This window comes from Centrocercus urophasianus, unplaced genomic scaffold (genome assembly GCF_019232065.1).
Source record: "Centrocercus urophasianus isolate 14NV4802_14NV808 unplaced genomic scaffold, USGS_Curo_1.0 seq_16, whole genome shotgun sequence".
Classification (NCBI taxonomy): Eukaryota; Metazoa; Chordata; class Aves; order Galliformes; family Phasianidae; genus Centrocercus; species Centrocercus urophasianus.
In genome coordinates, this window is record NW_024884711.1 from 40,414,318 (window position 1) to 40,429,279 (window position 14,962).

At 40.5% G+C, this 14,962-nt stretch overlaps 1 protein-coding gene across 1 annotated transcript in view; it reads right to left on the reverse strand.

The window, feature by feature from the left end:
* The window catches only part of DPP6 (dipeptidyl peptidase like 6), a 363,334-nt gene that overhangs the window by 46,829 nt on the left and 301,543 nt on the right, over window positions 1–14,962 (reverse strand). Inside the window, exons 9-10 of the mRNA XM_042816965.1 lie at window positions 1,534–1,688; window positions 504–601 (exon numbers count right to left, since the gene is read on the reverse strand). Of these exons, the coding sequence (XP_042672899.1) occupies window positions 504–601; window positions 1,534–1,688 (253 nt within the window). The remainder of the gene's footprint in view (window positions 1–503; window positions 602–1,533; window positions 1,689–14,962) is intronic.

A 14,962-nucleotide genomic window follows, 5' to 3' on the forward strand; every position in this document is an offset into this window, starting at 1 on the left:
TCAAATATACTTACCCTGAAAGCAGCAAAGAGCTTTACTTACTACTTTTTTAATGAAGACAGGGCAATGTATTCGCAGAATGCCCTTCTGATTTCATTCCCATGCTTGACTCACAAAGCAGTGAACTCATGATTTCTGTATTCATGTTTGTGCTTCATGGTGTCCCATACAGTACACAGACAAGTGTCCCTATTCAGTGCCAATGACTAGATGTGAAATGAAAATGTTGTTATGGATTTTGCAACATCCTGCTCAGTGCTCTAAAAATAAGCCTACTCTGAAGTTAGACTGGGTCACAGTGATTTTGAGTAAAAAATGAACAGTGCTCAAGAAAAACATGGAAGAAGAAAAAATATATGAAAACTTTTAACTAGATTTACCCAAAGTGAAACTTGACAGTAGTGGCAGGAAAAGTTACTGTAAAATGACCTCAAAAAAGTCAGGGTCTGATATAAAGCCCTAACAGAATCAGATTGGGCATACCAGTACAAGGAAGCACATACCTCAGTCTCTGATCATCTGGGGGAATCATCTCTAGATCATGGGTAGGTCCATTCAGACCAATCACATGCAAAGAAATAGTTGGATTTTCCATTCCAGCCTGGATTTCAAAATAAAATGAAGTAAAAATAGAGTAATTACTACAACTTACACAACACAGAATGGTTTTGATTTATGATGTGCCCACGGACTGTAAAATGTGCTCTCCTGGTTAAGGTTATGGATGCGTACCACAGCCATTCATAGGGAAGGCACAACTAATGTGGTTTATCAGAGAGGTGTGGCAAGCTCATTAGGCAGAATGAAGGGGAAATTCTACATAGCACATCTCTAACTCTTGTAGAAGATGTTGTTTTACATGGTGACTAGAAATAATTTTTTCTTTTCTTTTTATAAGACAGACTATTGGGATAATGGTAAATGCTGTAATACATGGATTCATTCCTTCATTGTAGGAAACCTACTGCGTCAGCTACTTTCCATAAAACCTGCATATATGTATCTCTCCTATTTGATTATGGCTCAGTTAGGACCCATCTGTGAGTTCTGAGGAACTCAGTACACAAAGCAAGAAATGGCAAGAGATGACAGTGCTGCAGATCCTGGAAACCGCAGAGAAATCCAAACAACAAATTTTCCTTCTTGTTTCTTTTCTCAGAAGTGCCATGAACCCAAATGTTTTAAGGACTGCTGTAAGCTTTTAGATATTGTCAACTCCTATCTAGAACACAAGCACAATTGCAGGCACAAAGCAAGAACTGAAACATTTTATTTTCATTACATTAGGAATGACTAATACTTTGATCAGAAAACTGCAATTTTAATAATACAGCTAAAGAAAAATACAGACTTAATTCACTGGGGAGCAGCTGACTTTTCTTTAGATCTGTTTATTTTCATTGCTTATGAGTATGTCCAATCATACTGTCTCCTATCTGAGCCTACCAAGAAAAAATGAAAACAACATGACTTTGCTGTTTGCTTGTTTGTTTTTAACAGAACAACAGAACTGCTTGTTTTATTTTCCCTTACCTTTGGATAATGATATGTTTTAACAGTAGGGTAAAGACTGCCAGTGTATACTGGGATCTCCATGGTGGGGACTCTGGAAGCATTAATTGTTGCATATGCTAACCTGGTGCCATCAGGAGACCACCAATGAGCAATATGAGTCTTCAAGATCTCCTCTAATTAAAAAAAAAAGAAAGGAAAAGAGGGAGAGAGGGAAAAAAAAAGACTATTAGATGTGAATTGCTAGTTAGCAATAAATGAAAATCATGTAGATACGAAAATCCCAGTCTAATCACAGCACAGGGAGAATGTCACAGGAATATCAATTAAAAATGCTCATTAAATTATGCTGTATACACAAATGAACACGATTGATTACAATTACTCAGAATATATCAGTTATTAAGCATAATTACGTTGCTCAAGAAACATCAACTTATTCATACTAGTACACACACTCATGATAGATTACAAAGCCTGGCTGCTCCTGCCCTGTGTCTTGTGCTCACGTATATGAACATAAGGAATTTGACAGTAGCAAAAGCTGGGCTCCTTTGGGAATACTGCACTGATTTACTTCTCCATAAAGAGTTCACAAAGTCATGCTTGACTTATATCAATGGATTCAAGCAGCCTTCGTACTTAGGTTAAAGCACATCACCTGAAATTTGAATCTTCCTAATCTCTGCTGCCAGCTGGGAATTAACAGAAATGGTGATTTTCTGTAAGTTACGCAATGTTGGGGTTTTGTAATACTCTGTGAGACACCAGGCTTAGAGGTTGCCATCTTGAATATTATCCCTGCTTCATTTTTAAAAACATTTTTGCAAAGCAATGTTTCATACGCAGCCACGGTCGGACGTGTGGCTGTTAGTGACAAAATGCTTGGAGAGATGACGATATGTCAGAGCTCAAGTATGTAAGTGGAAAGCAAGACTGCAGATATGTACACAGATCAGGAGAATTCCTTGAGAGTAGCCCTGCGGAGAGGAGCTTAGAGGTCCTGGTCGATGCAAACCTTAACATGAGCCAGCAGTGTGAGCCTGGAGCCCAGAAGGCCAATGGTATCCGGGGCTGCATAAGAAGAGGGGTGGCAGTAGGGAGAGGGAAGGGATTGCTCTCCTCTGCTCTGATAAGGCACCAGCTGGAATAGTGCACCCAGGCCTGGGGTTCCCAGCACTGGAAAGATGTGAGGAGTTGGCACAGGCTGCCCAGAGGGGTTTCAGATGCCCCAACCTTGGAGGTGTCCAAGGCCAGATTAGATGGGGCCCTGGACAACCTGAGCTAGTATTTCATCCAGTGGCTGGCAACACCCACCTGTGGCAGGGTGATGGTCCTCGAGATCCCTTCCAACCCAAGCCATTCTATGATTCTACGATGAATGGATGATTGCAATCCGAAGAAATTATTTTGAAGTCTGGCAGAACCTAATTCTCATTAAACATCAATTCAAAGACCTTTTAATTGCTAATACTTTCTCTTATCATTTAATACGCTTCATTGCAAAGACGACTTCAACTTACAGATAGCCAGAAAAGCTATAAATTCACTCTGCCCAAAGTGTCTTCAGCTACCAACAAGTGGAAGACACTAACTTGGCTTTCTAAACCTACCATTTTGCAAAAGGCAATATCGTAATTCATTTTCACTTAAAGGCTTAATATCATAAAAGTCATTCCTATTCAAACTGGAACAGAAGGGCTTGCATACGCTGTACAGATTGATGGGCAGGAAGACAGATGCCATTACTTTAATGTGAGAATGAAGAATTAAATAGGCTTCAGAGTGTTTCTGAACTTTCACCACTGATACTCCTGATACTCAACTACTGAGATCAAGCAGCTCCACTCTCTGTTGTTACTGTGGTCATTCAAAAAATGAATGAGAATCTTTAGAGTTTGGACCCACCATGTTAGTATAACACTCTGTGATGACTCTTTGCTTCAACCAAAATGCCCACTTGGTCTGAAGAGTAGAAATTCACCAGATAGTGTATTTCAAAGGAAAAAATCTTGCATCTATCCTTGGAGAACAGATGGGCAATGAGAAATGTCAGAGATCAAATGGAGTAACCTTTGTTACTCCAGACTTGGATTTGTCTTGAGAAAGTGCTCAAGATAACACTAGGAAGAGTGCAAGGGAAAATCACTCTCAAGAGCCATACTTCTACAAGTAACAAATTAATTAATCAGTACATAATGGGAATATCTATGAGCATCTTCAGGAAAATGTCTAGGAAGTTGCAAATCTCACATGGGAAAGCGTATCTCTGGCAGATTTCTTTTGCTGCATTGCCCCGCCTATTATTTAAAAGATGCTGCTCTTGACTTTTTATTGCTACATCATTAAAGACATAATTAAAAGTATAAATGAAGAGGAAAAATGGATGGCAGATGAATCTTTGGCATTTTAACATTAATTAACAAACTTTTTCTCAGGGACCTCAGACTTAAGGAAGCAGTTCTACTGAAGGTCACACGCCAAAAAAGGTTTCAGTGCCAAAAAAAGATTTTGTGTTCCTTTGTTAATCAGATTTAATGGTGTGCGTGAACCTTTGCCTTGATAGAAAGTCGGGACCCTGCCATTATTAGAGAGATCAGTTAGTTTTAGCAAACCAGAGAGCGTTCTATTGAAATACAAAATGTACTTGTGCCAGAAAGTTTCAGCTGAAAGCAGACTAATTTGCAGCAGTTTGCAGACTACATATTTTTGAGGACACTTAATTCTTTGCACTTGTATTTACCACACAATCTGAAAATCAGCTGCACATAGTACATCTCCTAGTTAAAAATTTATAGTAATAATTGGTCAAAACTCCAAAACTCTCCTCCTCAAGGCTTGCATCACTAGTTGCTACACGACGCAGGCATGCTGTGAGTGAGGGGTGGAGATTCCTCAGTCAGTTGCCGGTTCCTCTGTGCTACACAGCTGTGCATGTCCAGGTTCATACACAGCACCTGAAGCAAGTCAATGCTTACTCCATGTTACTTCATTCATCCTCAAACCATTCAGAGACAGCTGGCCTGTAAGTGGTGAATCCTTGGACACCACACACTAGTCAGCTTGTGATCTAGAGAAATGCAGAAACACAATCAAATAGTTCAACTTGAGGAATGTCTGGCTGCAGCTGAAGAAGGTGGCAGCCCAAATGGGTTAAAAGTTGCAACACATACCTTTGGTACTGAAATTTGAAGAGCATCTAGAGCGGATTGGGCTGTTCATGTCAGGGATGGCATCCCTACAGAAGAACATGTTCCCTGATAGATGCTTTCTTGCTCATCTTCAAAAAGCACAGAGGAACAGTCCATTGCTATGTTTCTTGGCTGGCAAGTAGCAACTCTATGATCATTGTGGTCCTTTTCAACCCAAGCCATTCTATGATTCGATGATTCTATGATTTAGGTTCACATGATATCTATCCCTCTGTACTCAGCTCTGGTGAGGCCACAACTTAAGAACTGTCTGAAGTTTCAGTTTTGGGCCTCTCACTACAAGAAGACACTGAGACCCTGAAGTGTGTCCAGAGAAGGGTAGTGGAGTTGTGAGGAGTCTGGAACATAAATCTGGTGGGGAAAGGCTGAGGGAACTGGGATTGATTAGTCTGGAGAAGAGGATGTTCAGGGAAGACCTTACTGCTCTCTACAGCTCCCTAAAAGGAGGTTGTGGTGAGGTGGGGGTTGGCATCTTCTCCTGCATAACTAGTGATAGGACTAGAGGGAATGACCTCAAGTTGCACCAGGGGAGATTCAGATTGGATATTAGGAAAAGTTTCATCTCTGAATGAGTGGTCAGGCATTGGAAAAGGCTGCCCAGGGAGGTGGTTGGTCTGGGTGACCTTGGGGGTCTTTTCCAACCTTGGAGATTCTACGATTCTATGATTCTAACTAGCCCAGAAAATGTATAAAAGGGAAGGAAGCATCTGCCTGCTTGAAGATTTGAAGTTATGTCAACAGTTCTTGTAAGACCAATGAAACTGGAGACTTGTATGTTGTTTCAGGTAATACATTTCTCAAAGAAGGGCCTTGAGCATCAGGGCTTTATCTCTGGAACCTCAGTGGTAACCAGCAGATTCTGGATAAAACCTGTTTTGTGAACAACATTTGGAAATCCAAATAGGTGGTTATACTGTTATATAACATAATCTGCCACTGAGATATCAATACAGATATTTACATAACAAATCTGCTTCTCAGGCTTGTGTAGAGCTCTCAGTTAGATGAGCTCTTTGGTAATAAGTGCACATCAATGCTATTGTCACAGGGGCCAATAAATGTATTTTTTCGAGCATTTCTAAAAATCTATTTCCACATTCTCTGTCAGTCCTGAGTCATACTATTGATTAATGCCATTCTGTTAAGTTCTGGCTGGTAGTGAAAGAATGAAGCTTTTACCAACGGCTGAGTGGGAAATCCATTGGCATAACAGGAGGTTCTTCCAATTTACGAAGACATTATGAATGATTTGCAGTTTGCAAGTGTGAGCTAAATGAAATGGAGACTTGCAAAAGGCAAGGACGCTTGGCTGGCCCAGTCCTCTGACAGATCTGTCATTTCCATAAAATGAATAAATGCAGAGTCAGAAGAAAAATTGGAGTAATAAAGGAATAGTTTTCAAGTGGAAAATGCATTTGTTTTCTGTTGTCATGGTCAACAGAAACTGAGATTATTAGCTGTATAATTTACCCACTGAGGCTATAGCTATCATAAGCATCAATAGTTCAGTTTCCATGGAAGATAAGAACAGCTGCAGTAAGTACCTTGATCAAATACTTTCCTTTGGCTGCCCACATGCTTCTGTTTCGTAAGGCAGAACCTCACCAATGTGAGCCTCTCCACAACAATCCTCTGGATGCACTCATGCACACCTGTCCACATTATCACCTCCATCGGAAGTATGGTAGTAGGTCTGCCCATACAATCCCTGCAGTGTCATAGAAAGCCTTTCTAGAAGGGCGAGCAAGTTGGTACAAGGCTGGTCCTAATGCCTCTTCAACAATTGACTGCTAACATCCCCCAGTATCCAGGAAAAGAAATGTATAACGAAAACAAAGAAACAAACCTTGTCTCTTCAAAGAAAAAATGTCTCCCTCATAGATCTGTGCTACAGGCAAACAAGAGATCTTCAGGAAATCTAAGTGGTGTGTCCACTCTTGGTAAAGCCCCTTTTGTTAGACAGACAAGCTGTGGCTAAAAACTGCAGTGTCATTAATTTCCAAAAAGAAACCTCAGTTACTGGGGAGGTGTCCTTGGAGACTAAGCAGAAAGGCTTTTTAACTGCACCTGGAAAACAGAAACTGCATTTCTAGATGTCAAAAGAAGGGTAGAGGCATTTAAGACATTTTACTTATTAAACAAATCAATTTCTTTCAAATAATTAAAATCTGCTTCTTGTTCCAAACATTGCACATTTTTGGAAATCAACACAATATTCTCAATGTTGCACGTTGTCTTTGTGACAAAAAAGATGAAAAATAGTTTGATTCTCCTGCAAGCAAATGTGTACACAAGCAGACACAAACATGTTCAAGCATATCTAGTTTGATGTCAATAGGCCCACTAATTCCAGAGAATTTTAATTTTTACTTAAAGGACTAGACAAAGTTTTGTCTTACAGAGGGAACATACCCTTGTTTGTAACTCATTGCTGATGGTTTAAAGCACAGTGACTCCAGGAAGCAGAATCAATGGTTTTGTTTGTGCAATTTGGAGTAGATGATGCTCAGATTGTTAAGCATTTGGTGTGCTGATGGCATTTTAGTCTTTTTTTAAAAAGCTGTTAATAAGAAGGAATCTTAAGCAAAATGAAATTAAAGTCTAACATAAAGGCCAAGGCTTATGCTGGGAAAGAAAGCTCAAAGGAATTTGTCAGTAGGAAGCATCAAAAGAAGATGAGAGGAAGAGAGATCAGAGAAGCAAAAGGGGGTCTAGGAAAGGAGAACAAAAAGACTTCTGAGACAGCAAAACCCCAAGGGTTCCCAGAGAAACATCAAATAAATACAAATGCTTATTTGACAGCTAGCATCTGTTTTAAAATCAATTACTAGATCATCTCAAATCACCAACCACATGCCAAATCGATTACTATTGTATAGTTTGAAAGCTAGTATTTTTGCCTAGTTAGGGGAAACACTGCTCGTATTGGCCTTCACTGACGTGTTTCAGGGAGGCTTTCAAGGACCACCGTGCCATCTTTCATACACGTGCAAAGTATATTTTCTCTCAGTTGGTGTAATGCAGAATCAAAGAATCATAGAATTGTCTGAGTTGAAGGGGACCCTTAAAGGCCATCTGATACAATGAACAAGGACACCTACAGCTCCATCAGGTGCTCAGAGCCCCATCCAGCCTGACCTTGAATATACCTAAGGATGGGGCATCCACTTCTCTCTGGGCAATCTGCTTCAGTGCTTCACCACACTTATTGTAAAAAAAAATTTCCTTACATCCAGTGTAAATCTCCCCTCTTTCAGTTTGAAACCATTTCCCAATGTCCTATTACAACAGACCTTGCTAAAGACTCTGTTCCTTCTGTCTTAGAGGCCCCGTGTAGCTCTGCATTGCCTTCCATTAATCGGTATAAAATGAGAGTAAAAGTAGTTAAATGTATGAAAATCGCTTTCTTATATAATTCTGCTTTACATTAGTTTTATATCCAATCTACATTTTCCTACGTTGACATATTTTTATGCTTATGTCAGCAATACCCCTGCTGTACTCCTGATTTCAACGGAACAAATCTTTTCAAGCTGCATAATTGCGTCAGGTGAAAAAATCATTTTTCAGGATCACTAAAGAATTCTGTGCCATTTGGAAAAAGGTAGAGACACTAAAAAAATAAATAGATGAGCAAGGAAGAAGAGAGAATACTCCATTCTCAGCCAGATCCCATGATTCCTGTATGCCAACAATGAATGTTCTCAAGGTGTTTTGTCACCGTAACAGAGATCCTTAAGGAAAACTGAGTGCAATGCTCAACCCAACGACTCCAAATTCCTTCTCAAAACACACAGCCTCTTCTTCTGTGATACGCAGCAAGCTTATGAAGAATAAAATATTACTTGCTTCTGAGGGATTTGAAGACATGCTTTAAAGAACATATTTTAAACACTAAATCCTTGATCCAAAAGCAATCACCACCTGATGGCAGCAGCATCACACAGTCGAGGTGCTCCCATGTGTTCAGCAACTGAGAGAACGTGGCAGCCCCTCATGTCAGGGAAAGGAGCCCATGATAGGGAAGGTGTGGGCTGTGAGTGTCATTAGTTTCCCCTTAGTCATGCAGTTTAATTGCTTGAACACATGTTGTTTTCTGCTCATGCAGTCTTGCAGCCCCATGTTCCTTTTAGAAGAACATCATGGTAAGATGCCAGCATTTTCCCCTGGTTAGTTAGGCAGCATCCCAATGTAAGATGCTATCTGCCTTCAAGGACTTGCTGTGCTGCAGATGAAGCGTGGAACAAGTACTGGCCTTTCGTTTTTAAGCAAACAGAAAGGAAGCTGTAGGACATACAGAGCTCTCAGTTGTGCACTTCGAAGATGGAGCACAGGGAGTTCTGAGGGTTTGGCTTGTGCTTTCTGCCTCTGTGTCTGAAAGATGAGGCCTGAAGAGAAACTCATTTCTTAAGCTGGGCACTGAGGACAATGCCATACGACCCTCCAGTCTAGCCACTTCTCCTATGTGGGTCCCAGAGCTACTGCACATCCTGAACCAGACTTGAGCTTGACCAACATGTCATCCTCACCAAATCTGAAGACAAACAGGCCGTGGTTCACAAACTACTGTGCACACAGAAAGTGCCAATACAGTGTCACCTTCGGATGCTCTCTGAGGCCCTGAAAGAATAACATGGGGATGAAGAGCAAACAGCACCCAGTAGAGCCAGGGTGACTACAGCAGAGAAAGCCCTGCCTGACAACCTGGCCAAATTCTGATCACATTAATCCAGGCTTCTTAGCACAGCAATTCACCAGCAATCCCCTCCTGAACAGGGAGGGTGTTGAGCTGTTGGAGTGGATTTAAAGGAGGGCCATGAAGATGATCAAAGGGCTGGAGCACTCATCATATGGAGAAAGGTTGAGAGAGCTGAGCTTGTTTAGCTTGGAGAAGAGAAGGCTCTGGGGAAATCTTATTGCAGCCTTCTAGTACTTGAAGGGAGCTTATAAGCAGGAAAGGGATTGACTTTTTACACTACATGGAAGCGATAGGACAAGAGGGAGTAGATTTAAACCTAAACAAGGGGAGATTCAGATTAGGTGTTAGGAAGAAATATTCTACTGAGAGGGCAGCACTGGCACAGGCTGCCCAGAGAGCTGTGGGTGCCCCATCCCTGCAGGTGCTCAATTCCAGCTTGGATGGGGCCCTGGGCAGCTTGAGCTGGTGGGTGGCAACCAGCCCACAGCTGGGGCTTGGAACTGGCTGACTGCTAAGGTCCCCTCCAATGTAAGCTGTTCTATGATTCTGTATGATTTCTCTGAGGACAAACTTTAGGACATCTTTCCCCAAGGAGTGTGATTAAGACCAGCTCAGGGCAGCAGGTTGCTGACAGACTGAATAGGTTTTCTGAGGCTGCTCTTCTCAGCCACACCAAAAGTACCAGTTTCATGCTGCTGCTTTGTTCTTTTTTTTCTTTTTTTTTTCTTTTTTCCCCAGACCATTGATTCTTCTAATTTGTTGTGTTTTCTTCACCAAAAAATCCTGTAGTTGCTATATGAGTCAGGGCACTGGGGTGTTGTTAACAATGTTATTGACAAGAAGTTGCCAGATCTTTGCTGTCTGAGTGTTACAAAACACCAGAGGCATCGATTACAGATCTGGCTCTGCTCTTTGGTAGCGCTCTACGGCTCCTACCAGAGTGCATGAAGGTCAGGTGCAATAAGTAAGAAATCATGACAGTTTAAAGTCCTCCTCATTCATACGAATGGATTTGTTGAAATAAAAAAAAAAGTTAGAAAGTCAAAAAAAAAACCCAAAAAACAAACAAACAAAAAAAACCCAACACAAAACAAAAAAACCCAAAAAACCAAACAACCCACCAAACAAAACAGATGCACACAAGTGATGCCATCAATAGCAACCCTCAGCTGTTTGCTTTCAAAACCACAAAGGATTTCTGCTCACAATAGCTCCTAATAGTTAGCAGGTTTCCTGGTATCAGTGAGTCCCAGACACCTGCAAAAACCTCCCGATCCATTCTGTCTATGCTGGCATGCAGACTTTCATGGAAGCAGGCAAATCTGTAATTCGTCAGGATGCCCAGTGATAATGAAAATGGGGACTGAATTAAGAAAATAGAAGCATTACTTAGAGATCACATAGTCAGATATTCCTAACACTCACTCCAAAGAGCAAATGCATCTCAAAAACCTCTCTGCAGTATGCCATTATAATGCATGATAATGATGTATGTTTCCCTCACTTGGTGTAGGCATACCCCACAGTCTTTATCAGCTCTCCATGAAAGCTTGTTAGCTAGAGGCACTAAAGCAGCAGTAAAATCTGTAGTAACTTCTGCTGGCAAGAGTCTTCTGGGTCATTTGCACTGCCGCTCATTGCTGAGGGTAGATGTTCATTGCAAGGTCGCATCATAGCTTCTCAACTTCTAAGGGGTTTGACAAGACAGAATTCCTGTTGCCCAATTGACGTGATGCAGTGAGGCTCCTTACTGTCAAGTCTTGTTTTTTTTTTTTTCTCCCTGCCACTTAGCAGGCTGCTATGGCTGGAAATACAATTTGCTTATCTGTGCAATGCAGTGAGACAAATCAAGGCTTTCATTATATGCTGAATATTGCTCTATTCAAACCTGCTCAAGCAGCTTTCACTGCACCTTTCTTTTAAATTAAAAGTAACGTATTCTTACCAGCTAATCTGTGGGTTTATGACAGCAGGAAGATGGACAGCCAACACTGACACAAGGGATCAATTTCAATAGCTACAGACATATCAAGAAAGTTAGTGATCACAAAACCCTCTGAATCTATCAAAAATTCATTAGATGATTGCAATAGTTCAAGAACACAAGTGTCCCAAAGCAATCTCTTTCAACTTTTCATAAAGAAATACACTAGAAAGGAAGACTGAAGAGCCTGACATTGCTATTAAAGAACTTGATTCTTCAGCCTCATGAATGCCTATCAGCACCTGCACCAGTCATCTTTCATGTGAATTAACTGCATGATTTATTCACTGTAAGCAGCACCTGCTAATCACCTAACACGAGCGCTAATAAACCTTTAGTACTGCAGCATAAGGCTCTATGGTCTAAAACAGGGACTGTACCACATGAACTGCATTTAGTTTAGCTTCAATTTTTTTACCCAATGTAAACTGCTACCGACATTGAAAAGCCATTAAAAACCCACTCAGAGTTTATGTTGCCCTGCTAAGGCAAGATTCCCAGAGGTTTCAACCCGAACAGTGATTCAGGAACTGGCTAACTGAAAGACTTAGCTGAACAGTGACTCAGAGGATGAATCTGATTTTACTGTGCTGTATAATTAGAGGAACTACTGAGATCAATAGAATTACCCAAGAATAATCAAAATGAGAGCAGGATAAAAACGGAAGCAGAATTAGCTTATAGCATTACTTCAGTAAAAAGCACTCTTATTAAATAACAGAAACATTTATTATTAATAAAGGTAATGGCATATAATAAAGTTATACCACTGATGGATCAGAGTGGTCTGACTGTGTTTGTCAGTGGTGGCATTTGCATGTGCAAGCAGGAAACACCAAAAAATACTATTGAAGAGCGAGAACCAGAGTGACAAACCCTTTTCATTTACTATGCACAAATCCCAACATCATCAGTTGCAAAATCACACAAAACAGTTGATACACACTTGAATAAGGAAAATGTGCTGATTTTTATTATCCTTTGCTAAAACAGTGTATGTAATCATCTCAATCATATGCAGCAGAAACTGCAGAAAACACAAATTGTTCAATAACCAGTGAAACTATTTGTGGTTGTGAAGGCACCATGAGGATGAGAACAGGTTGGTTTTGACCACACTCAATGTGTGTATGCAAGAATCCTGGCAGTGTAAGCTCTCCTACCTCATGTAGTCCCCATCTCCAAAGCCTTTCGGGGGCACCCACAAGCCTGGCCCTTCATGATGCTGTCAAAATCAGAAATCACTTGGATGTATTGCTGTGTGATGGTATTGTGCATGTAGCAAGCAGTAAGAAGACTGAAGAAAAAAATAGAAAGGAAAGAAAAGAAAAGGGTAGGGAGGCTGAGAAACAGTATGACCCTCTTCTACTTGAGGAAAAGGCATTAACAAAATCACTCTGTGAACTTACTGTAAGTTCTGTTCCTCCTACATACAAACCTTGAGGGATCACCGCTATTGAATCAGATAAGCAAACAGAAGAAACAAATATACCTGCATGACAGCATCAACTCATTGAGAGCTCTTCCATCTCTACAACGAAGAAATACAACTTTATCTCAGTCATTCTGAACTGAAGACTACTATGCAGTAATTTTAAACCCATTCAACTACCACACAGTAGTAAAGAAAAACTTACATATCGGCCTTCCTTAGACCTCTTGGAATTAGTCCACTTTTCCGTAGGCAGCTGCAGATCTACTATTAAGCCCAGGCAATACACAGAAGACAGTTGCAGCTGCTGTGGGCACAGGTGATGGTCCCAGCATAGAGCCTGGGGAGAGGGCACTGAGCCTGTGTGACTGTCATCAATACTTGCAGCCCAGAAACTCCCATAGGTGACTGAGGAAGTAAACAAAACCCAAGGTTTTGTGTATGTCCAGAAATTGGCCAAAAAGCATTAAGGGATGGCCAAAAGCACTGAAGGATGTCTTACTCACAACACAGTGCCTGGTGGCCTTTCTCGATCCTTCCTATGATCACCTATCACTTATCACTGCAGCTTCAGGTAGGAGCTTTGTGGACCAAGAGCCAGCCATCCCGTACACTCAGCACCGCCGTGCCAGCAGAGCAGTGTCTAAAGCAACCCTACAGGATGGTTTTGTAGAAGTTATTTGAAAGAAAAACAGCACCTCATTATTAAGTCCAACACGCAGGACAGCCAAGTGGGCAATGACGTCCAGATCATCTCATCCACTTTGCTGGGCTCAGTGATGAAGTCTGAGTAACTGCCTTACTCATTCAAACTGGGATTTTCCAATGGAGATAAATGTATTAAACATATTCTAGGAAATTTCGAAGGTGTTTTGCTGTATTTCCTATTACAGGCACTATGCCTACATATTTTCATATTTACTAACGTTTTTATTTTTGAATTTATGAAAAAATTAATTTCCTTAGAGAGTCTAAAGTTTGTGTCTCTAACAACTGCTGGTTTTACTTTAAAGCTACAATAATTTGTCTTCTAATGAGAATTGTAATTGGATAGTGACTTAAACACCAGATGAGGTTCATACTGGCAGTGAAATTACAGAGGTTAGGTTTTTTTTTTCATTTTCTTGTATTGATTTGATTTTTTCTATTGCCTCTGATATCCTGCCTCTCATAGCTATACAGTGATCTCATTATTTTCAAATTTTTAGTTTTGACATAAGCCCATCCATACCAGTACATAAAATTTCTGAGCAAAATATATACCAAAATGCATACAGAAATACACATATGAACACACACGCAGCTATGCATAAGAAATGTAACAGCAAAAACAAATTGCCTACATAATTGGATCTAAAACTGGTAGAAAATAAGTTATTTAAAAAAATACCATAGAAAGGCAATTAAGAATTTTAAGAAGCAAAAAACCAACCTGATTAATTAACTGCAAATTATAAGTATTACTTTGAACTGCTTTGTACAGAATAGTATCAAATTACTAATTATCCCTGCCCGCTTTGTTCAAAGATCATGAATGTGCATTTTAATTTACACTGGAGTAAGCTAAGTATAGTGAGAGCCAGCGTGTAGAATTCTGCAGAAATCACTTGGGACGAAGGGAAATTCCCCCATTACCATACAAATGACATGCACAGAGTTACAAATGACACGCATCACATCCAGCTCCTATTGTTCCTTAGGATGTAGCAGATAAATACCAGAAATTATAAGAAAGCCTGTAACCTAAAGGATAATAAACGTAACCCATACCCCACAAATCACTATCTACCAAAGGTAATTTTGTCTGCTGTTTTTCACTGATTAAGGGTGACTCTGAAAAAAATACCCTCCCCCCTTTCTCTCTTTATCTGTTGCAATGGCAGGTTAGAGGTTCTGTTTTTATCTGCCTAAGAGCTCGTGATATCTAACGTAGACTAATCTTCATTTCCAAAGCCCTTCACAGCCACCTTTACCCTTAAACACTTCCTATTTAGTATCAAGGACAGTTCCCACATAAAAATGACTCATTATAGAAGCTGCTTTGCCAGTATATTTTGACCGTGACATTCACAATGTTAGCAGTGCTGCCGTGCAGAGATTGCAGCTGACCAATATCCTCACTA